This window comes from Apteryx mantelli, chromosome 5 (assembly GCF_036417845.1).
Source record: "Apteryx mantelli isolate bAptMan1 chromosome 5, bAptMan1.hap1, whole genome shotgun sequence".
In the NCBI taxonomy this organism is placed as follows: domain Eukaryota; kingdom Metazoa; phylum Chordata; class Aves; order Apterygiformes; family Apterygidae; genus Apteryx; species Apteryx mantelli.
In genome coordinates this window covers 50,481,734-50,506,007 of record NC_089982.1, presented here as the reverse complement: position 1 = coordinate 50,506,007, position 24,274 = coordinate 50,481,734, and the positions used below count along the sequence as shown (strand labels likewise).

The window sequence follows — 24,274 nt, the reverse complement described above, 5'->3', positions numbered from 1 at the left end:
ACCCCCGCCCCGCCCCGCTCCGCTCCCCGCGGCCGCCGCCGCCCCTCTGCCCGCGCTCTGCCGGCTGCCCAGCCGCGCCGCGCCGCGCGGAGGGGCAGGGAGCGCGCCTCGGCCTCGGCCCCCGCCGCCGGGCCCCCGCGCCCCTTCTCGCCCCGGCGCCGCCGCCGCCGCAGCGAAACCCACTTGGAGCCCCCGCCCCTGGCTGCTAGGCTACGCGCATGCGCGAGGCCCTGCCCTTATAAGGCGCGGCTGGAGGCGCTGTGAGGGGTTCGCATTCTCCCGCCTTCCTCCCTCGCCCGCTCCCAGTGGCCCGGCGCGTGGCAGGGGGCGGGAGCCGCCGGGGAGGCGGAGCCGCTCTTAAAGGAGAAGAGGTACGCGTCCGTCCGCTCCCCGCCCGCCCCGTGCCCGGGCGGAGCGGCGGCTCCCGGGGCCGCTGCCGGCGGCAGGCGGCTGCCGCTGCCGGGGCTCCCTGCGGCCTGCCGCGCGGCGGCGGCGCGCAGCGAAGGGGCGGCTCGGCCCGTCCCCCCCCGCCCCCGCCAGGTGCCCCGGCGGCGGCCGCGTGTGGGCAGGGGCGGGCGGCAGTTGTGGGGGGCGGGGCGGGGGTTCCCAACGGCCGCGGCCGGGCGCGCGGCCGGGCCTCGCTCACCGCCGGGGCGGGGCGGCACGGCGCGGCCTCCCCCGCCGCGGGCCCGGCCTGCTCCCCGCGGCTCTCGGCAGGCTGCGGCCGCGCTCGGCCCCGCTTTCACGCGTGCCAAGTAAAGGCGCGGTGGGGGGGGAAGCGCCGCTGGGTGTGAGTGGTCCCCGTTGATCTTCGCCCTCCAGGCTGCCTCTGCCCGGGCGGACACGCAGTCGTTACCGGCGAGGACTGGGGCGCTGTGAGCGTTAGGAGCGTGGCAGGTAGGGCGAGCTCCGCCAGGAGGAGGGCCTGGGGCTGTCTCCTGCGGGGCTGGCTCTCACGGGGCATGTTTTCTGGAATTAACCCCCTTCCTCAGTCGGTCTCTCTGCGTTTGTGCGCTCTTCCCCAAATATGCTCCATCTTTACAGTTGTTAAGGGGCTTGAGGACACGTTTCAGCTGTCGTGCATTACACTTGCTTGAATATATAGGCTGTGAAACTGTACACCGTGTTTTCAGTCATAATCCACACCCTTCCCAAATTCTGTGGAAATAATACAAAATATAATTGAGCAAGCACAGAGGTGTGGGGGTTGATACACTATTTTTAGGACCTCACACTAATGTGTTGCTATAAATATAGCATAACTTCTGTAGATGTCACCTTTTGCAACTTACAGGCTCATCCCAAAAGACTGGCAACTCAATAAGGGGTCAAAAAAGTCAGTATTTACTGCCATTTAAGTTTCATATGTGATGCTAAAGCCTTACCCTTTGCACTGTCCTCTCATTTGTTTGGAATGTTTTTTGGCATATGAAATCATAATCTGTCAGTGCTGAAGCTTAATCCCTCAAAGTGCTCCTTTGCAAAGGCGTTGTATCTAAAAGGAGGTGAATGGGAGTAAGTTTACTGCAACAAAATTTATATGCACATAAATATACACACCATCTGCAAACAATTTAATCTCCAGACATTGTTGTGAGCTATATCTGTTTCTGTAACAATTTATTTCTGAACAGCAGTTTTCATCATGAGGAGAGGTTTGTACCAACAGCAGTTACAGGCTATATGCAGGGAAGATAAGTTACTTTCTGTTACACTAGTGTGCTCCAAAGACAAGTTTTTTTCACAATAGCAGTTGATACGGTGAGACATCCAATTAATTCATATCCTTGAACTGTAAGCAGCAGTGGTTTAGACTGTTCTTGCCCATAATAAGAGCTACCTTATTTAGCTTTAAAGAAGAGCAAAATAATGATTCATGATAAACTTACTTATGAAAGCTCAGTGACATTTTATCCTGAGGAATCATTTGAGAGAATTTTAAATAAGGCGTCAAAGAAGTTTAGTCTTTTAAAATCCACTTGCCTGCCAACAAATCTCCAGTTTTGACAGAGTATCCTCTCTTCCTGAAGGCTGATGCAGAATTCATTATCAAGTGATGGCCACAATAAATATGGTAGGAAATACAAGTAGAAATATATGTACTTTTTAGCTATACTATAATTGGGGAAAAAATGATAAAGTAGCTTTAATTACTACAGGATTGAGATTTCATCCCTACCACTCTTTCAGACATTTTAATGCCATCTTTACAACATGAATAATAATTGGTGAGCATCAGGAAAAAAAAAAATCTTATGGAATCTTGGAACATAGCCAGGAGACCTGTACATTTTGCAGTATGTTGCATTTATATTTCAGGCACCTGAAAAAAAGTGAGAAAAAAAATTAGAGATCTTGCAAGCTTTGAAAAAACAGCATCAGAGATGACTGAATTCAAGGGGAAAAATAAATACCTTATGTCTTACATTTCTACATATAGTTAAGCAGCCAGTACTAAAAGAGTACCCATATTAATCCTACAGATAACATTTCAAGATGGAATTGATCTAGAGTAGTGGTTGAGCACTGACACAGGTTTCCCAAGAGATTATATAGTCTCCATCCTTGGAGATTTTTAGAGCCTGCCTGGACAAAGCCCTGCACAACCTGATCCAACTGTGAAGTTGGCCCTGCTTTGAGCAGGAGACCAAACTAGATGGCCTCCAGAGGATCCCTTTCAACACACTTTTTTCTATGATTATGTGAATATATGATCTGTGCCAGATGGCTCCATGGCTAATCCTATGACAAAATTAGTATGTTGAACCTCACAGATTTCCTCTGGTGAGCAAGATCAGCACCCTACATGGTGCCACTCTGCAAGTGTTACTTTCTTAAGACCTCAGTTCAGGAAAGTATTTAAACATACTCTTAACATTCAGCTCTTGCAGCTGCTAAACTGATATCCCCATGTAGCAATAATTTTCTGAATCTGTCTAAGATGTTGAGTAATCGTAGCTGTAGACAGACTTTTTCTCTGCCAGAGTCAGCAATGAGTTGGCAAATTTATAAAAATGAAGCAAAACAAAGTTGTAGACAGTATTTTCAAATCGTTGTTTATTATACTGATGTCACTCACTCTGGCCAAGAAAACAGGAAGTCTGCAACTCAGTGTGTTCATGTTGTTAAGAGGACACTGTAACATTAAAATCCATAGGCCAGTAAAACTAGGTCCTTGTCTTCTGTGATAGTTCAAATTAATGACGCTAAATCTCAGATCAGTTTATGCTATTAGTCTATTTATGCAAAAATGAGACATAGAAAATGAAAATAATCTAGCTACCTTCACTTCCTTTGATAGTAAATTGCTGAAACTTTGTTTTACAGTGATCATTGCTGTTGTTTCCGAATCACTGAAATCTAGCCAATTGAATTCTTTCATATGGTATGAACAAAAAACACTTACTATGCAGGCAGAAAGAATTACTTACCAGTGCAAATGGACCTGGATTAATATCAGTGATACAAAGTTCTGCAGAAATATGTTGGCTATTTTGAAGTGTTGTGTTTCTGTTTATAATAAGCTCTCAAATGGCTGTATCATTCTGCCATCTCATGAAGAAATGAAACTGAGAATTACACTACAGAGCAGTAAAATAAAACAAAAAGTTAATTAAAAAATTAACATGTTAAAAAAGTGTTAATTACAAAAGTAATATTTTTGCTTGGCATCACTTTCTTCTGACCAGAAATTATATATGTACCACTGGTAAAGTAATAGTCAAGAAAATCATTTTAGAGTATCTCATAGAATATGTTACAGGTGGTTACTGTGCTAGAAACTTGCTAACTATTTGTCACTACAGGGGAAGCAGTATCTAAGGCACAGCAGAGATCAGCTCATGTTTCCTGAATTAAAATGTATTCTACTGCTTTTGAACACTAAAATAAAGATTTTAATTTTGAGCAATTTAAGAGTGCTTCAATAATATTAGACCAGATTTCCCTGCAAAAAAAAAAAAAAAAAAAAGCCTTAGCTTACCACATATTTGAGGTTTTGAAGGAAGGAAAGTAAAAACAGTGGACTGAATCCTCTGGTTTGATAATGCCTCAAAGTGACAAGAAACAAGCACTGGAGAACTTTAATGTATGAGAGAATTCTCAGTTTGCAGGTTGATAGCCACCTTCTCTGCAACCCAGCTACATCCTCATCTTTCAATGGCAGTTTGTGAGAATAATCTGGTGATAAGCAAAACACCATTATTTGTAGAGATGGGCAGGCAGAAGGCTCATAAGTTAAATCACCTGCCTTCCAGAAGTCCTGCTGTTGACAAGGCAGCTTGCCAAGCTCTAAAATGGCTGAGATTCCCTGGTTCCCATTGGGTTTAGGAAATGGCTGGGTGTAGGCACCCAGGCGGGGCAGGTGCCAAGCTAGCCATATAGATATGACACAACCATTCTAATTATTTCTGGAAGCTAATCAAAGTGGCAATGGGATTCATGCATGCAACTGCAATAGTTACCACTGACCCTCTCCACTAAGTGAGGAGTTATCAACATGAGGTAAACATTCTCAGTGGTATCCAGAATGAGTTATTAGGGTGTATTGCATCAAACCCACCTCAGTGGTTATCTGCCAAGATCAAATAATAAAGAGTAGAAATATATTCTGTTTCTCTATATTTATTTATATGTCTCTAAACTACCCCCACTTTTCACGGAGAATAGGTCCCAGCAATTTTGTTGCTTTATCATTTCCCAATATAGTTTTCAGAGGCCAAATCAATTTGCAGGTTTGCCCCTATTTCACCTTTAGTAATCCTGATTTTACACCCTCAAATCCTGGGTGATTCCTGCCCTGTTTCATGTAATAGTGCAAAAGCTGGTTAAATTTTTTCAGCTTTCTATTGATACCCTAGGAAGAGTTTCAGTCTGTGGAAAAAATAATGAAAAGGAGTATTATTGATGAAGACAAATCCACAAGGGGCCATAATTGTGAAAGACCTACTTAGCATTTAGTGGCAGTATTCAAAGGATGATAATAGGGTGCTTGTTCTCAGCAAATGAACACAATTGTTTTTGACTACATACATTCCTTGGCAGGTTTGCATCTTCACTTTCCATGGGAGGAAGACGATGAAGAAATTTCTGGGATACTGAAAAAACAAAGAAAAGAAAGAATGTGTACAAGCCAAATGGGCTTTTTAGACAGTCAGCTGCAGAAAGCTGTAGGCCATAGAAAGGCCATAGCTGGCCTTAATACAGGTGAAATTCCAGGAAGAGGCTATCCTTGCCAGTGCTACAAAGACAGTGTATTTGTCTAGGTTTCTGAACAACTTCTCTAGCATCAGGTCATCCAAAAAACATACTTTCCTGTAACGCCAGATGCGAATACCCCTTTCGATTTTCATTAAAAAAGTAGGCTTGATATATCTGGTGGAGTATAAATCATATGGAAGCAACCATTATTATTTTTCCTCTTTCATTTATGCAAACACTGAACAGTTAAAAATTAGATATGGATACCATCAGATCCTTTTGATAAGGACATGAACTGAATCAGTGCATTTCCTGAAAACACTGGCATGTATCTTTTCCCAGCTAGCCTCACACTCAGCTGTACCAAAGAGCGCTACAGCACAAAGTAACGAACATCTGCACTGATCAGGAGACATATGTTCTTCCTCATCTGAATGCAAATATCTGCTTAATGTTCTGGAAAATTTCCAAGCTTTCTGCTTTTATACTCTAAAAGAAAATTTCTTCCTGAGCCTGAATTAATGATCATATGAGTTGTATTAACAGGAGGAAGAAGCCAGGAGTAACACACAGCGTGTCTTTTTCTTCAGACTGATTGGTTCTATTTATCTCACTGTGAGCAGAGTTAAAATTTGAGTAAGCAAGTGTGTAAACTAAGTGTATATCATGCTTTGTTTCATAATAACCATTCACTTATTTTTACAGTTCTTCCCATTCAACTTCCATACTCTAATCCCACTGCTTTACTCAAAAGTGTTTTGAGAGGTTGCTAGGCCTAAGATGGGGGATGCTAAGGAATTCAATTTAATATTACATCATTTCTTCATTTAGGTCATACTGACATACTGTCACTTTGTTTCGAGCAGAACCACACTGCCCCTTTTTGAAAGTACGGGTTCTGTTCAGCCTGCGCTCTGGAAATCAGAGGGGGCTGGACTAACCCTGACTTCTCTCAGACGTTACGGAGCAGTCTGATTTAGGAACGGCAGGAGGGGAATACTGCTCACCAGCTGAGGGGCAGGGTCTGGCTGCGGCAATGGGCAGAGCCTTCCAGATCACCCCTGCTGCTGAACTCAGAGCTCAGGAAGGGCAGGAGTCAGGGACACTTGCCTCAACCAGCAAGGTCACAACTCGGAGCTCAGCATCCAAGAAATCATTCTGAGTCTTGCCTGAGAGATCTTTCTGTCTGACACCCCAATCCATGTGAAATGGGAGCCCTTGCTACTCCAAGAGGAACGCTTCCCCCTCATTCATGATGGGGACGTATCCACTCGTGGCCTGACGCAACATGCCCCTGTTTCTGCCCCATTTCAAGAACTGTCAGGAAACAGCTTTCAGCTAGTGACTCCTTTACCTACTGTTTTAAAGCATGAACAGTTGATGGATTCACTTTTAGGCTCCAGAGCCAACCACTATGCCAAATGACTTGGGAGTTGCATAGATGATGTTTAGGGAAGCCAGGTGAGGAACGATAACAAGTTAATCTTAAGCAAATATGTGACAATCATCCTATTGTCTTACTTGAGCCCTGAAGCTTTTTCTCCTTCTCAAGCCAGCAGAAGAATCCAGTTGACTTTAATGGAAAAGGACCAAGCTCTTACTGCCAAGGATAAACAGAGGATTTTTTTGTGTGTTCTTATATTAACTACAAGCTAATCCCCACACTGCATTTCTGTGATTCTGTTACACGGCATAGAACTATCTAAAAGAAGCATTTTCTTCCATCTTCCATTTGTGAGGAACAGATGTGCACACAAACACACCTTTGTTAAAAAGTTTGTGAAACAAAAGCATGCAGTGTACCTGCAGGAACTTTCAGTAGCTGATGGTTTAGGACATTCGTCATACTCTCCTGTGTGGGGATATTCATTTTCCCCTCCACATCAGAAAATAAAAGTGGGATTCATCAGACCAAATGTGGATATCTACAGTTAAGGCTGAGAGAACAGTAGCATAAATATGTCTCGCCCTGAAAATGTCTGTGTTGACCAAAGAGGGAGCCTAGGTCTGTTGTCTGAGATGGCAGTGAAATTAATTCCACTCTCTATTCTGAAATGTGGTAATTACAATCCCATAGTTACTATTTATGAATTTCAGATGTTACAGAGATCCCTCAGAAAAGCTGTAGAGAGGTTTTGGCAGTTCTAAGCGCACTTTGTTAAAACTCTACACCAAACACAAGGAAGCCTCATTTAATTTCCATGTTATTTAATTTTGTGGTTTTTTTTCTCTTTGGAAACTACTTATCCAAATCTAGTACAAATGATTTATCTCTAGTGCAATTGAAGAGTCACTGCAAATAGTACTGAAGAACAATTTCATATCTTTGAAATAATTCCTTAGTGCCAAATTACAGACATTGAGTGTTTCTTAGGGATGCTACTGCTATGCAAATTCTTCAGTGACACAACTTATTTCAAATTACCAAAACTGAATATTATTCTATACTAACACATGACTGATATACATGTTTCTTTCAAGAACTGACAAAGTCTAAATTTGCTTTATTATTCAGTTCTGATTGGGAGAAATATTGTTTAAACAACATAAATAGATTCCTAGGCTCTCATCCCTCCTCCTTCCCCAAAATAATAAAATAACATGTGACATTTGTTACAAACTAAGGAAGGATTTTTGGTTGGAAGGCTGTTGTCAAAATATTGGCTGCATCTAACTGAATTTAGTCTGTCTCTTAAACTGCAGTTAAAATATAAAACACCAGAGGATTTAGAAAAACTGGCAAGCATTGGTTAAATCTGTTTTTCTTGCAAGTAACAAAGTATTTTTCCCAATGTGAATTCATCTCTGACAGAAGCATTTAGAAGTAGTTTTGCAGTTCACTTGAGCCTAACTATTAATATTACTTGACTATGAATGACAATTCTTTAAAGGTTGTAGTTTCAGATGTCACAGTTGAACAATCCATTTTCAGTTGCAAGAATATTACTGGAGGAAGAAAATACCTAATTGGAAACACTGAAAGCCAGTCTTGCATTGCCGTAGCAATAGACAGCTGTGCCCATAAATTATCACATGCCATTTTCAAATTATCCTTCAGCATATTTGAAAGTATTACCAACTGTCAATATAAAACCTGAGTTTCTAAACAATTATATGTGTGTGTGTCTTAAATGCATGTAGAAACCTGTGCTTTCATTTATTAAAGGCCAGCCATATGTCTGACTAGTCACATACAAGTACTGATAAGACTCCATTCAGGCAGTGCTTTTATTGGCAAGTATCCTAGGTCAGTCCTAGCAGTCACATGTAGGTGTTCATTAAAACTCTTGCAAGTGTTCATTAAAATCACACAGTTTTAAATTAATGTAAGGAAGGCAAGTGAAATTAATCATAGCCTAACAAACTGACATTTCTGACAGCAGACGGAAAGTATGGGAGGGTGTTGGGTGCAGGGGTAACAAACATAAATGACTAAATATTTTCTTAAAAACACATACCTTGGCTAATAGAAATACCTTTGTTGTGGTTGTGCCAACTAACAAAACCATTCAGAGGGCAGACAGATACACGTTAATTGTTATTAATTGGACAAACAGTGTAGTATATTGCACAATATGCAAAACATGGGTATGTAAAAATACACATTTCAGTGAGTAGAGGGAAAAGAAGCTAAAAAAATATTCTACAAAGCTGTTATTTTCTCTGCAGTTTGCAACTGGAAAAACTGAGGAATAGATCTCTCTAGCAATTAACCAAGGGAAAGAAAGAGACTGTATCAATTGTGTTAGCAGAATTCTTTAGATGTGTACTTTTTTTCCCTCAGTCTCTGGACCACAAGACTATGTCTCTCATTGTCATCTAAAGTCGAGGTGAGTTTGGTTTTAGACATAGCTTTTTCTACTAACAAATCTAACAGACCAGCATTTACCATAATTACAAGTGAAAGATTTTGGTTCCCCTACAGAGAAAAGCAGCCTGAATTGTTCAGATGCTACAGTGCAATCTTTTAGGGTCCAAAAATGAAACTGGTCACTGCACAAGCAATTTAGCTTCAGACTGTACTTCAGGTGCTACATCTGCTACAGAGGGAAGACAACTCATGAAATGTTAGCCTCAGATATCTCCTCTCTAGCAGATGAAACTAGGACACTGGGATTTCATTACAGTTTCTCAATGGAAAAAACAGAATTTCATAGAGCTGTGCCCTACTTTAGTTGTTTCTTTAGGGATGGGTTCTTTGATAACATTTTATTTTTTGTTTGAAATATCTATTTTCCCACTTACATATAGCTGATCACATGAAGAATTATGGGAGAAAGACAATCTAGTATTTCACATGGCCAAGACAGCAACAAAAAAGACAGCTCAAGCCATGTGGTTTATAAGCTGTTGTGCACCCTTTCAAAGTATTGTGTGAGGTGTCCAGAACTGTCACAGCTAGTTCTCCATGGAGGTCCTCTCGGTTCCACACACTGGTCACCTTTGTCTAGCAAGACAAGAGTCCTGCACTGCTGAAAAGACATTACTGTTACATATTACTGGAAGAAGAATAGGAGATGTTAGAAATCAGTGGGGTTTGCAAGCTGCACTGTACCTGCAAATAGGACAAGTGCCTGTAGTTTGACCAAAAAGAAAAGAAAGGACACTGCCTGACAGCTTAGCAGGCCATGGCTTGCCACAGAAGGTTCATAAACATTGAAAGAGCATGAACCCAAAACAAGTGCTGGTGCTGGGCTGCTTGGGCGCTGTTGTTTTGGGGAGCACCTCCTGTGCTCTGCTGTCATGTCTCATACCCAGGCTTGAGGATAGTGCAGCAGAAGGCTCAATGTCATGGAGCAGAGCACGGTGATGGGGTATGTGTTTGACAGACTAAAGGCAAAAATGGTGCTGCTTATAAAATTAATTCAATGTATTGGTGTGGCTAGCGTTTGCATGTGCTGTTGCAGCAGGCACTAGCATCTTACATAGTATCAGTGAGGTTAAGCAGTTGAATCCTTGCCTGGAGCACAACACTGCTGGCAGGTACAGGCCATAGGTGTAGGCCTTCTCTGAGCAAGGAAGACAAGGTATACTGTGTGCTCTCGCAGCCTTGTGCAGCAGAAGGACATGTATAAGGAAACGCCGTGCTGGAGAAGTGTGATGTTTGCACTGCGTGCATCACCTTTTCTGCTCGCACTCTGATATGCATCTCCTATGTCTGATGTTTAACTTGCGTGTGGTGCACAAGAACACAGCACGGTACTTCCAGCTGGCCTGCTGCTTTTTCCCAGAGCAGGGAGGGAAAGCCTTTCTGGGCAGTGGCAGGAGCTCTGTCAGATGAGTGCCTCCCAGACTAAGCCCACACACGAGGAGGCACCCCGATGCCAAGTCCGTGTGAGAAGAGGAGGAGGGTTTAGGATCACATGTTGTGGCATCCTCTGCTGCCGCTGGGAAGGCTTCGTTTCTCCCCACGCGTGCTGCACTCACTGCAGACAGCTCTGCCGTGTCAGGGAAGTTAACCACTGAGCAGCAGCTTTCACCCTTGTTCCCACCCCTGGCGGAGCGGCTCGCACGAGTGAATTAGGTGCCGCAGACGTGCTGGCAGAAACAAGAAACACAGCGCAGCATGCGCTTTTCTGAAGACACCCAAAAGGGGGTGCCCCGAGAGTGAGCCCCGTTGTGTTGGTGCGGCGGCGCGACCGCACTACCTGCGTGCCTGTGGTCGTGACGAGGGCCCGCCCCCCCCGCCCGCTCGGCCCGCGGGCGTCTCGGCGGCTGCGCGGGGCGCGGGGCGGGCGCGCGCGCGGGCGGCGCGCGGCACTCTCTGCCCGCGGTCCGGGGACTTTCCCCTAGGCGGGCGCGCGGCCCACGAGGAACGGCGCGTCCTCCGTGCGTAGCCTAGAGAGCAGGTCTTCGGAGCACCCCACCACACGCTCCGCGCCGCCGCCTTATACGGCGCCGCGGCCGCGGCCGCCTCGTGCTCAGGGCGAGCGGCGGCCGCCGCGCCGGCGGCTCCTCCCGCCGGTCCCCCGCCGCCGTGCGCGGGCAGGGAGCCCCGCCGGCGCCCGGCCGCCGCCACGCTCCCAGGTGAAAGCAGCACCTGCCCCGCAGGGGGGAAACCGCCGCGGCGCCGCCTCGCAGCGGCTCGTGAATACATTATGCAAATACAGCGCCCTGGCTCCTCCCCCTGGGGCAGCGCGAGCTGCCGCTGGGCGCCTGCGCGAGGAGCCCCGCGGGGGCGGGGCAGGGCGGGGCCGCGCCGGCCGCCGGTCACCACCCGCCACGCCCGTAGGGCCCCGGCGTAACGGCCGTTACGAGACGGAAGGCGAAGGTGTTGCGGGCCGCTGCTGTTGTAACGCTTTCATCGGCGTTTCTGCGCAAGGCTCGTGCTGGGAGGGGCTTTTCTGGCTATGTCTCCCTCAAACTGAAGGGATACTCTACGTAGCTCAACAGTGTTCAGCTCCAGAATACACGTTACTGACATCCAAAATAATTTTTTGAACCGAAAAATACACATTTCTGTTTTTTTAAATCTATTCATAATATTTACAGCAAAAATACTTTTGCTCAGGAAATGTCCTTTTAAACATGGACACAGAAACATAACAAAGCAGTTACATATCTCGAGACTGAAGAAGAAGGGCCATGTGGTTTAGTGCTCAGATCAGTGAACTGGTCTGGGGAAAAAAAGTCATTCTAGGCTCACTTATTTAAGCGAGTTTGAACCATATTCACCTACCTGCCTTAGTTTCACTACTCTAATATTTTTCCCTTTAACCAGTTTTGCACCTTCTTTGGGGCCCTTCAACCACACCTCCTGTACTACTGCAGAGGAGTGGTACTAGAAGACATCTAGAGGTCACTTCATTCCCATGCAAGAAGCAACATGAAAAATCAGATTTTTTTTTCCACACATGAAAGGGCATCAAAAAGGTGTCCGTTTTAAAGCGATGTTCTGCTTCTTGTATAGCTCCCACATGCTGTGCCACACAGACAGAGCAGGTAAGGAGCTGCTGCTGCCACCACCACCATAAACCACAGCCTCTGAACAAAGTTCAGAGGAATAATTCCTTTCAAGAACACTAAAAAACATCTCCAATTGTTAGATCACAGTGCAAAATAATCAGAGGCACCCACATCTCTTGCAACTACAAAATATTTAAATTATATTAGCAGTAATTTAGATCTAAGTTTGATTTCCTGCCTGTCCTTTAAGAAGTTACTTCAAAACATTCTCTTTTATGTGAAACAGAACAGAAATGCAAGACCAAGTGCCAGAACAAAAGCAACTGTACAGTCATTTTTAGTATACCTAAATAAACCTCCTTTTACAGATAGCTACCTAAATTGGTACATGACTGTAAACGGCTAACAGCAAATTTGATAGGTGTTTGTAATGAGCCAACAATACTTATTTTAGGTGTTCTACAAACCCTCAGAGGAAACAGCATTCACATTTAAGCCTCTGCCTATTCTTTGTACTCCTGTACAAAATTCAGGGTCATAGGAGTTTTCTTTCAGTTGCTTTTGTTTGCCATCCTCAGCCAACTCTGTACACCTCCAGTTTTAGGGTATTTGTTCTAGACAGTGCAGTTTGAGAATTAAATACCAGCATCCCAATTTCTAAGATATGACATGCAAGTGAAACCTAGAGGTTTTACAGCTAACTGAATTGCATGAACATTTCTTTTCACAGCCAGTCCATAGGAATTTTTACTTTCTTCCTTTAGTGTTAATGAAATGTTAATCAGTTCTCAGTCATTCAAATACTTGATGCTTATTTACTCGTGTTAGAATCTGTTTGTTTAGCTACTTCCCATGCAAAATGTGAAATAAAAGTAACACACTGATTTTCAGAGTTTATAGTAAGAGTAGCTACACTCATCCTTTAATGAATCACAACCAAACAGCTAAGAGAAATAACATTCAAAAATAAAAGAAAAGAAAGTTTTTCAGGACTTAAAAAAAAGGCTTCTAGCACCTCTGCCTTTTAACACAGTTATCCTAACACCCCTTTTAGGTTAGTAAATACTGTTAGCCCCATTTTACAGATGGGAAATTGGGATTTTCACATTGCAACACATGCTGCAATTTTCAACCATAAATTAGGAATGCCCCAAATAACCAACAGAAAAGCTAAACTTAAGAGGGCATAGGACACAATTCCTGCCCTTCAAAAATAGTTATTCTATGTCTCCACCTCAATAAGGTGAGGATTTGAAAACAGGTCTCACATTTCCTGGCATGAATACCACAGCTCCTACATACAGCATGAAACTCACTCTGAGCTAGAAGCAAGCATCAAACTTTTATGCTGTATAAGAAGCAATTTAACAAGTTGCATTCCAAAAGTTGGGTCATGCTCCAGAAATACATATGGGGAACACCTGAGAAATCTAGTAGAGTTAAGGATGACTTAGGGCACAGAAGCACAACAATCAGATGGAGAAAGTTAGGAACTGACTGACCAAAAGTACAATATAAGCACCTTACAGACTCCAGGTGCTACAGACTGGATAGCCGCTAGTGTCCAAAATCACAAAAGGTACAGTATAACAATGCCATTGTGTTTTAGTCCCCAAATCACAACAGAACTTGAACTCTTAAGTGGACATAGACACTACTGAGATCCCAGGAATTCCTATTCACTCCTGTAGCACTTCATCAATGAATCTGTCAATCAAGTGCAAGGTCTCCATTAAATAATACTAACTACTGTAATTAGACAAGATTAATTCGAAATAGCACTGAAGACATTAAGTTCTTTACCATTACATGTCATATCCAATATATTAAACATGCAATTTGTGCAGTTATTTCAAGCACATTGTAAATAAAAGGTAATCTCCTACTTTCTTTGCTTAAAACCATTGTGAACATCATGTGAAAATGTAGCAAAGGAAGGGCTCAATTAGTGTGAAGTCTTTACAACATACTTGCTGTCTCTAGAAGACAGCAGCATCTTGATTTTGCTCATCTACTTCTTGGTAAGGGTTACAAAAGTGGAAATAGTTATTTAATAGGTCCACTCATCAGCTTTACACTATTTCAACTACACATCCAAATAAGAATCTACACATCCTTGAGAGATTACACCTTGAAACTACTCAAAGTAAAGCTTTTCTGAAGGTGATGCAAAAAGTTATTGAAATGGTGAGACTATTTAACAGCTAAAAACAAAGTACCATAAAAGCATATTCCAGAGGTTTCAGTTTTAGTAGCAGTCAAAATATGCTTAATATAGAAATTCATGTTTATTTGAAAAATCAAACTGTAAATGTTATTTCACAAAATAAGTTAAATCTGCTTACAGAGTTTTGGTGGCTGAAGTCACTGTAAGTTGACTGCTAATTGACAACTTGCTACTATAATGTTATATGGGATCTAACTTGCTAGTATAATGTTAAATGGGATCCGAGTGTCTTTTTTTTTTTTTTTTTTAACTGTTACAACTTCTCGTAGAAATAGTCAACCAACTATTTTCTCTCCTAGTAAGAGGAACAGCGAACATTATGAGCAACACGTCTGAAACGGATGATTCAACTTTTTGACTGAAATTTTCAAACACTTTTCAATCATTCAAGTATTATGGTCCCTATGTACATACTTCTATGCAGCTAAAAAAGACATGGTAGACAATTGAGCACACTGCCATCAAATTGTAAGAATTACAAAATTGTCAGATTTCAAACAGCAAATTGTACCTTAATCGTTTAATTAAAAATAGAAGAATTAGGTAGACTATTCTGCAAATAAAACAGCACACTAGTGTGCTATATATTAAGGCATACCTTTAAACACGCACTTGTCATCTCAAACAAGTTTTATACAATTGCTACCAAGTGAAAGGAATATAATTGTCTTGCAAAACTGAGAAAGAAATACAAAATATCTGGAAACCTACATTTTTAAAGTACAAAATTAACCTTCAGTTCTTGTGTTGAAATACTATACACAGTATAAACAGCAGTTCTTGCCTACACGATCTCCCGAGGATTTCTTAAAGCTGGAGGTAAATTTGAGGGTTTTGATTCTTCATCCAGAAGTACCAAATCTTCAATTTCACTTCCTTTGTATTTTCTTTTACATATCTTCACAATAACTTTCTTCTTGAGGAATAATTTCAAAGCTTCTCTCGAAGCAACAGCTTTGGCATTTTCCATACTTTTACCACAGCCAGTACCCAAATAGACAGACTTGCACCTCAGTTCACAAACTATATTTTCTAGAGAGCTCTTATTCTGAGGTAAGTCTGCAAGTTCCTTCAGCGGAACAAAAGCAACATCTAAAGTAGCTTTTACAGACTGAATAGATGAGTTTAAAAGTTCTGTGTGATTTACATTAGGACTGAAGCCTCCAACAGCAACCAGTTTCCAGGCTACAGCTTTGTATAGTCTGTTGAAAAAAGGCTGCCTTTCCTTTGCATCTTCACTGGTTAACGGTTTGCACAAAACTTTAGCAGGACTTTCACCTGCCTGCGAGCTACTCTTGGAGGCAAGTTGTGCAGAACCTGCCTGTGTGCCACCCTTGGAGGACAGCAGTGAAGCACCTGCCTGAGCACCACCTCGGGAGGCCAGCAACGAGGCACCTTGCTGAGTGCCACTCCGAGCAGCCAGCAGCGAGGCGGCCACCTGAGCACTGCTCTTGGAGGCCAGAAGTGAGGTACCCTGCTGAGCGCCACTTCGAGCGGCCAGCAGCGAGGCAGCCACCTCAGCGCTGCTCTTGGAGGCCAGGAGCGAGGAGCCCGCCTTAGCGCTACCTTTGGAGGCCAGCAGCAGCGAGGCGCCCACTTGAGTGCCGCCCTTCGGGGCCAGCAGCAGTGAGGTGCCCGCCTGACTGCCACTCTTGGGGGCCAGCAGCAGCGAGGCGCCTGCCTGAGTGCTGCCCTTGGATGTTGCTGATGGGGCATTTGCTTGGTTTTTGGAAGACAGAGATGTAGCACTTGCCTGCAGGGCACCCTTGGCAGCCGGTGGCACCGCTCCTGCCTGCGGGGCGCCCTTGGCAGCCAGTGGCACCGCTTCTGCCTGCGGGGTGCCCTTGGCAGCCGGTGGCACTGCTTCTGCCTGTGGGGCGCCCTTGGCAGCCGGTGGCACTGTGTTTGATGTAGTTTTCTTTTCAGGTGACGGCATATTTTCACACTTGTTTTCCTTAGATGGATTTAAGCAAGGCTTCTCTACTGTCTCTGTTTCAGATGGAGACGGAGTTGGATTTTGCTCAGTAGTATTTTCAGCATTAGCAGGTTTTCCTTCTGTTTCGGTGCCTGATGTTGTGCCTGCTTCCTGGTTTGAACTGCAAAGCAAGTCCGAGCTTTCTGAATCTTTGCTGGTATCTTTTTCCTGCTTTTTGGGCAATGTGCTCTCTGTTTCCTTAGGGGCTTCTGGCTTGGTAGTTTTCATATCCTTTCCAGTATCCTTAGTGTCTTTGCTTTTATCTACAGCTCGTTTCTTGCAGGGCTCCTCTATCCCTTCTGCAAAACAAGGTAAGTATGTTATCTTCTTTAGTTCTGCCACTATGAAGTATCCATCTAGAGACAGTTTATTTAAATTCTGAAAACTTTTGATAAGGAGTAAACCCCTTGAACTTAGAAACTATAAATTCAGTCATTTGTGAATACATCTTAAATTCTAATTTCAAGTATTAACCTACTATTTCCAAATATTTTAGCATTTTTTAACAAAGAACTAAAAGTGCTCAGGTGCAAGATTCCAGGTTTGGTTTGGGACCTGTTTGCAAGTATGAATTTGTAATTCTTAAAGTTCAGTCTAAATAGGACTAAGGTACATCAAAGCAGACTATCTGATCTAAAAAGCTTACTTTTCTACTAATGTCATTAAAACCTCTTTAAAATATCACTGTGGGAATCTCTTTATGGAACAAAAGACTCAAAGTTTCTTACAAAGGAACATTGTCTGACTAGTGGTAAAAGCAAAATAGCAAGAATATGTTTAAACTGGAGTACAAAAGTCTACATTGTATTAGGAAATCAATTTAAAACATGGGAATTGTAGAAACTCAAAAACATTCGAGTTATCAAAACAATAACTCTAGATTACCAATACAGTAAGTATACATTAGCTCTATTTACATAGGTATTAATAAGGAAAAAATAGCACAGAGAGGGGGAACAATTAATGATGAGTTTTAAAAGTAAGTTATTGTGATTACTTTCAGAAGTTTGAAATAGAACAAGAACATTCAGAAACAAGCATTTTCTAGACTCCTATGTATTGTCACAGCTATGATCTGCTAACCATTGCTACTTGATATGCCTCTTTTCTTCACCTTGGCAACCAGTTCATCTCTCGTGGTGCGGACGGGCGCGCCGATCACTTGGATGCCTTCGGCCATTTCCAGCGCTTTCCCCATGACCTGAGGCGGGTACCTGGAGGGGCGACAAGGAGAGAGGAGGGGAGAGGAGGAGAGGGCAGAGGAGGGGCGCCGTCAGGCCGCTGCGCCGCGCCGCCCCCGGCCCACCCGCCGCCGCGGCCCGCACTCACCGGCAGCCCAGGAAGACGTGGTTGGCCCACACCATGGAGAGGGACACGAGCCGCTGGAGCTCGGCGCTGCCCGCCGGCGGCAGCGCCCCCACGTTGCGCAGCAGGAACTCCCGGCGGTGCCGCCAGTGGTGCTCGGGCTCGCAGGCCCCACGCAGCGCCTCCGCCCAGGCCACCTCTTCCGCCGTCCGCCCCAGGGGCTCGGCCGCCGCCTTGCCCGCCATGGCCGCGGCCCGCCCCCGCTCCCCCCCCGGCCACCGCCCGCCGCCCCCGCCGTGCGCTGCGCCCGCCCCCGCTCGGCGCGCGGCTCCCGCAGGCGCGCGGGGCCTTCCTCTTCCTCCTCCTCCGCCCCCGCCTCCCTCGCCAGCCCCAGCAACGGAAACAACCGCTCCGCTCCGCTCCTTCCTTCCGGCCGCGCATGATGACCTCACAGCCGGCGCGCGCCGCGGCCCGCTACCGCCCCAGCGTGCTTTGCGGCACGAGGGGGGAGAGGGGGAGGTGCGAGGGGGAGGAGCGGGGGGCGGTGCCGGGGGGCGGTGCCGGTGCGCGCCGCTGCCGCACAAGAGCCGCGCGCGCCTCAGCACTGCCCTAACGGTCGCTCAGAGCTGCGAGGCAGCGGGTGGTGAAGGGCCCGGGCGGCGGGAGGTGTGCTGGCCGGCGTGAGGCGCCCGGCCGCGGCTCGGGAGGGGGCTGCGCGCTGGGGTCCTGCCGAGCACGTCGCCCCCTTACACCTTGCTGCGGGTGTGCGTTTGCGCGCACTCGGTATAGGCATATGAATGTATCTTACGGGGTTTTTTTGTTGTTGTTTTGTAGCTTAAGCCTGGAATTTTTCACTGTGCGTGTGTGACTGCAGCACACAAATTGCTGCGCTCGGTCGGGTTCATGCTTTCAGGAGCTTACTCTTCTAAAGAGCTGTTTGCCTGCCATCCTGAGCCCTTGTATCTATGTTGGACTGCCCGTTCCTCTATCCTTCTTGTCTCTTTTTAACTTGTGGGGTGCTAGGGGAAAAGAGGTGATACGGGCATCTTGCCTATCCAATTTGTAGTCTGCCTGGTAAAAATTTGAGCAAAAATGTTACTTTTGCTTTTGTTTCATAATAGCACTTACAGATTCTTTCTAGTCTTGCTGAGCTCAAAGATGATGGGATAGGTTCATATTTTTACCTTCCTAGCATGTGATAGGAAGGTGGAGGCAGGGAAATGGGTTGTTATGTTTTGGAGGAAGCATTAATACATGAGGGGTTCTAAGTGTGCAGGCTGCTGGCTATGAAGGGTTCAAATAATTGCTTAGAGGTGCTTGTGCACCTCTGTAGGCTGTCTTTACCTTGAATAAGTTTACCCTAGAGTTTATGCAAAAACAATTGAAGAATTCTGTTTCAAAAAGTAATGAACAGACTGGGAAAATATCTTATGCTTCTGTCTACCAAGATGGTGCTTGTAGAGTTAATGCCACAGAGGAGGGAATTTTGAATTCTGAAGGGCTGTCCCAAGAGAGCTGAGTTGATTTATTTTTTTTAATTAAAAGTTTGTGTTTGCTTTTTAATGCCTACATGTCATCATGAAGTGAACTACATGATAGATTGCATTTAAGGAAGAAGTGTTTCTCCTCAAGTGGCTTAAATATCTTATTTCTTAGAAATTGCTATGTAGTATGAGGTGAGTGGTATAACTTGCAGTATCTCTGTGGTACAAAACTAATTCATTAGGAAACTAAGCCAGAAAAAATTGTCTAATACACACTTTTTTTCCTATATCCATTGTTAGAGTGGAAGTGCTTTGCTTTCGCTTTCCTAGTTAGCCTGTGCAATGTTACATCTTGCAATGGGAAGAATAATTTGGTGATAGAGAGTAAGTGAGCAGTAATGAGTGGGATGAGACCTGGCAAACTATAGTCTTGCATTTGAATGTAGAGCAAAAAAAAGGCAGGAAGTTTGCATTCTCTGGTGTTAGTGTCTTGGAGCGATGGATTTGTTTAGAAACACAGCACTGGAGCCATCACCAATGTAGTGTTATCCATTTGTATCAAGACATTGGTTTTATCAGTCCTGCATGTGGTTATCTTCCAATAATCTGTTTCCAGCGCTCTCTGCATGACATGAGGTGGGTACCTGGAGGGGAAGGGAGAAGAGGGGCACCATCAGCCTGCTGCCCCCTGGCCTGGCCTGGGCATGACTCCCACACTGGCCCACACTCAGTGGCAGCGCAGGAAGACTCCATGCTGCCAGACTGTTCGTTCGCACTCTTGAATGAACCAGTTTGCTTTCTAGCAAAGACAGTTGAGGCTTGGCCCAGATGTGAGACCTGCCCCTGCAGGCAGTGAGAATGTAACCTGGATATGTGGGTAGCTGTGACTGGACTACGTAATGTTGTGGAGGTAGCAGAGCAGACAGCACGGCCTGGAAAAGCCTTTTCTTCCTTGGCAACCGAGCTGCTTCCTCCTTCACTACCAGGCACTGCTGAGCTCTCAGGCTATTCGGGAGACCGAAAAGTTGGCAGTGTGTGCTACCATGCAGACTGAATATCATGGCCTTATGAATCTTGACTCCATAGACTACACCAGGGAAGGACATTGTCATACAAATGTCAGTTTCAGTGAAATGGTTTTGCTGGTCCACCAGCCTTTCTGTTGTGACAGAGAAGTTGTTCTTTCCTCTGTGATAGTTTATGCCTCTGAGACAGGCAGTTACTCAGTCTGTAAATGTTCTGTGTAGTTCTGCACTGTTTAGGAAGCTTTGTCAAGCAATACTACTAATAGCTGCAGACTGTACTTCTCCCCATCCTGGGTGTGTAAAGGATTATCCCATGTTGTGCAGATAATATACCAGTCAAGAGTAGGAGCTGGGGAGGGCTAGACTCCGGAGAATGATAGGGGCTATCCTGTACACTTGGATGGATCCCAATTTTAGAGGACAAATAAACTGAGCCATTTCACCTCATTGACCAGATAAGTGAACACAAACAGGTCACAGCTGGAGAAAAGTCAGAGGTCAGTCCTTCACACTTCTGGCATGCCCTACAACAGTTTTTGGCTGTATCAAGTGATATCTGTTCTCTGAGTTAGTGGTGCCTTATGCTGTTAATTTTGAGCAGAAAGAATGTAATGCTGCTTCTGCATCAACATAACCTTTTTCTTGGTACAAATATGACTTAAACCAAAATCGAGCCTTTTTTCTTCCCTACCTGTTCGTTCCAGACATGCTCTTTCTACTTTATTGTGTGCCTGAATCCTATTGGAAATGGGCTAGATCCCAGCCCTGGAGCATTGAGTGTCATTCATGTGCACACATAGACACAAGTAGATTTATACCTGCAATGCTCTTTGAGCACTAGAGACGCACTGTGTCTCGGGTTGATTAAAGAAGTGTATGTAGTAGAAAAGAGAGAAAAACACTGCTGTTAATTTTAAAAAGGGAAACAAGTAATGCTTTCATTCTCACCAGGAAAGGCAATTTTGAAGTTAAACACCTCATTGATGGTGCTAATACTGTGCATTTAATTTTCGAGATTGGAAGAAAAGAGATGTTTTTGTTCCCACTAGGGAAGGAACTTCTAAATACCGTATTGATAGTAGTGTTGTTAGAGTCATTTGGAGCTTGATAATAGCTTCTCTTGGCAAGATATAACTAAAATCTCAAGGTGAATCATACCAGTGTCTACAATCATAGCAATGCATCTGCACTTGCTATATAATAAAGAAAGCTTATTTCTGCCTTTGTAAACCAGTGAATTATTACGTCTTCAAAGTCAAGTCCCGCTGAAACACAGAGGGCAGTAGCCCCATTGAGTTCAGTTATGTTCTGTGCAGTTAAGGTTAATATATAGTAACACTGTTTATTCAACTTAATATGAGAAGTGTGCCCTTAACATCACAGCCATGCAAAGATAAAGCTCAGAGTTATTGCCACAGAAGGGTAATAACAGTGGGATCTTACTACCTTGGCACAATAAATCCTCTGAGCATCATCTGTAGGTTGGTCCTTACAATAAGTAATAAGCAAACACTTGAGAGCACTGGCTTAGGTTCATTAGGAATTCAGCTTGAAACAGGAAGGGGAAGATATATTTTGCTGTCTCCTGGGATAGCATACATGTTCTACTGGAGCAGATCATCGAAGGTCTCCTAACCAGACAAGGGGCAGCATTTCCAGGGGGCCAGGTCCTGAGGTGCCAAGGTAGCCAGATGATGTGGAAATGCTCATTTGCCTTCTGATCTAATTAACTGAGACTGTGGAAGTATATTAGATACCACCATTTAAAATAATCCTTGTGTTTAAAAAAATACATACTTGCTGAAAGAACATAAATGACTGTGTAAGCCTGTTAATGGAAGGAAATTTGAAGTAAATCTGTGTTTTTCCTTCACCACAGTTGTGCTACTATTGTGCTTCTGTAAGCAGCTCTGGAGTATAAAGACACCCACTCTTCTGTGACTTCACAACTGAGGAAAATGTATTGTCTAATTGCAGTGGATACAACTAAAGGTAGAAATGAAGATCTTAATTTTTAATTGTTTTCCTTTACATGTGTGTGCTCTTAATACTAGCTTAAAATACTATTTTGCATTTAGTAATGTGTTATACTTGAAACTTATAACAATGCCTACAACAGGGCATTGTCTGTTACTTCCCATTATATGAGTTTGTAAAGCTAAAGCTTACCACTTTGCTAAACTTCCATTGCTTGGCTTGAAATTTTCTATACTAAGGATGGAAGCTTAGGATGTCTTTCATGCTAGCAAACATGATCTAAGAACAAAGTCAGGGAAAAAAGTGGTGTCTAGAATAAAATACTGTGGAGATCTTTAAGTGCTTATATGCCTTCATGCTGTCAAGCAGACTTGCAATCTGTGTTATAGAGAAGCTGAATTTTGTGTGTGTGAAGGGGGGTGTCTGGTCTTCTGCTAACATTTAGCAAAAGTTACAAACATTTGAAAAAAATGCAGAAAAAATGCAGTTTACACACTTCTGACTAGCATGTTCCCCCACCATCCTTGCTACTACTGCAGTCAAGCCTGCTCCAGTTGGGGGCTGCAGGGCACAAGAGTCCTCTGTTTGCTGCTCCGGACTCGGATGGAACTGAGAGTGGAAGTGAAGCTATAGACACCATCCCCTGTGATCGCAAAGACCTGTTGCTGTTTCTTGCTCTTTACTGGTGCCTAAGCATGTCTGATAGGAATGGTAGGGGAACAAGGATCTGACTGAGGGGAGGAAAGCAGTAAATATTGAGGCAGGGAATAAGCCTAGCCTGAAAGAAATAGGGATAGGATGCTGGGATTAGGTGAGCAAGGAAATGAATTCTCAGGGAAAATGAAAAGGATGAGTTCAGACTGGTAAGGCAATGGGACAAGTACATATTAGATGAGGAAGGAGAACGGAGAGGGAGACTGTGTCAGGAGACTAGGACTGGGAGAAGTAAGAGAGGATAGAGCTGGAAGCCAGTGCAAGGAACAGAAGAATGAGAGCACACTGGTAAAGAAAAAAAATTAAACATAATCAAGTCTTGACTTTGAGCAAAGGGACAGACTGTGACAGGAAGGAGAGCATTGACAGAAGAACCACTGGGATTTGAACAGAGATGTTGAGAGAAGAAGGTTAAAACTCCATGAGCACAGAGACATTAGCATTTCAGTAGTTTTTTGCATCTGCTAGTGTAAGTAAGACCAAGAAAATATTCTGCCCTTCTGATTTTATATAAAGATGTTTTCTTGTCTTTTCTATGTACTATAAAGGAACAAAAGAGGTAGGAATCTATTTGTTTGCAAAAATCCATCCTGCAAGCCACCTTTAAAGAGTTTTTAGGTAGAAAGCCTTAGGCCCTTGGCAGACTGCTCTACCCTAGAGTTGGAGAAAGTAAGAAAATGGCCTTAAGACTCTTAATGCAAATATTGGCATGAGATCATTGTAATTCAAGAGGAATCAGGAAAGTGTGAAAAGGGCAAGAAGGTCTTATCTGAAAAAAAAAAACCAACCCTGTAATGAGGGTATAAAATACTGAACTTTTACTTGAGTATATGCATTTATATACATACACACACATATCTAATACAATATAGATATGTTTGAAGGTATGTTTAAACATATGTATATTATTGGGACCATAAGCACCTGTAAATGGAGATACCCCTGCTCCTTCAAACTATTCATGCCTTGGAGGAAGAAAAAAATTATAGCTAATATTTTATTGACTTGGGCTGGGGATAGCTGTATTACACAAATGGATGCTATTAAATCTTTATACTGTGCTGTACCAGTATGAATTTTGTATGTGCCACATTTTGCAGACACAAATAACTATTCTGGAAATGATATAAGGAGCTTTTCTGAGACTCCAGGCAGCAATGTCAGATCTAATTTGAATTATTGCTATTGAAAATCATGGTTCTGTTTTTCATTATTGTTATACCAATATCCCTGGCAACCTGAAATTTAGCTGGTGTGAACAGCATCTCTTGAAAATATAGAGCTGCTTTGTATGCTGTATTTTTGTATATCCTCTTTCTGTCTAGAAGTGATATTTCACATTAATTCCACTGGATGGCACTGAAGGAGACAAGATTGCATGGAAGTATCTCCAGAAGTTCAGTATAACTCCAAAAAGTGTGAGTGGCTTTCTCTTTCATTCCATTACTGAAATAGACAAATG

General features: G+C 43.8%; 1 protein-coding gene across 1 annotated transcript; it reads right to left on the bottom strand.

The window, feature by feature from the left end:
• Positions 1-12,989: 12,989 nt before the first annotated feature.
• CDKN2AIP (CDKN2A interacting protein) lies at positions 12,990-17,880 on the bottom strand. The gene is made up of 3 exons (XM_067297948.1): positions 17,637-17,880; positions 17,391-17,521; positions 12,990-16,606 (listed from the first exon to the last, which is right to left on the bottom strand). Exons 1-3 carry the CDS (start codon positions 17,855-17,857, stop codon positions 15,117-15,119), a joined length of 1,842 nt encoding a protein of 613 aa, XP_067154049.1. The 5' UTR covers positions 17,858-17,880; the 3' UTR covers positions 12,990-15,116.
• Between the last annotated feature and the right edge of the window lie 6,394 nt (positions 17,881-24,274).

Coding starts and splice junctions, on each gene's coding strand:
- CDKN2AIP (XM_067297948.1), bottom strand. CDS start 17,857: ATGGCGGGCAAGGCGGCGGCCGAGCCCCTGGGGCGGACGGCGGAAGAG. Junction 17,522..17,636: donor CACGTCTTCCTGGGCTGCCG/GTGAGTGCGGGC, acceptor TCGCCCCTCCAG/GTACCCGCCTCAGGTCATGG. Junction 16,607..17,390: donor AGGCATATCAAGTAGCAATG/GTTAGCAGATCA, acceptor CTTGTTTTGCAG/AAGGGATAGAGGAGCCCTGC.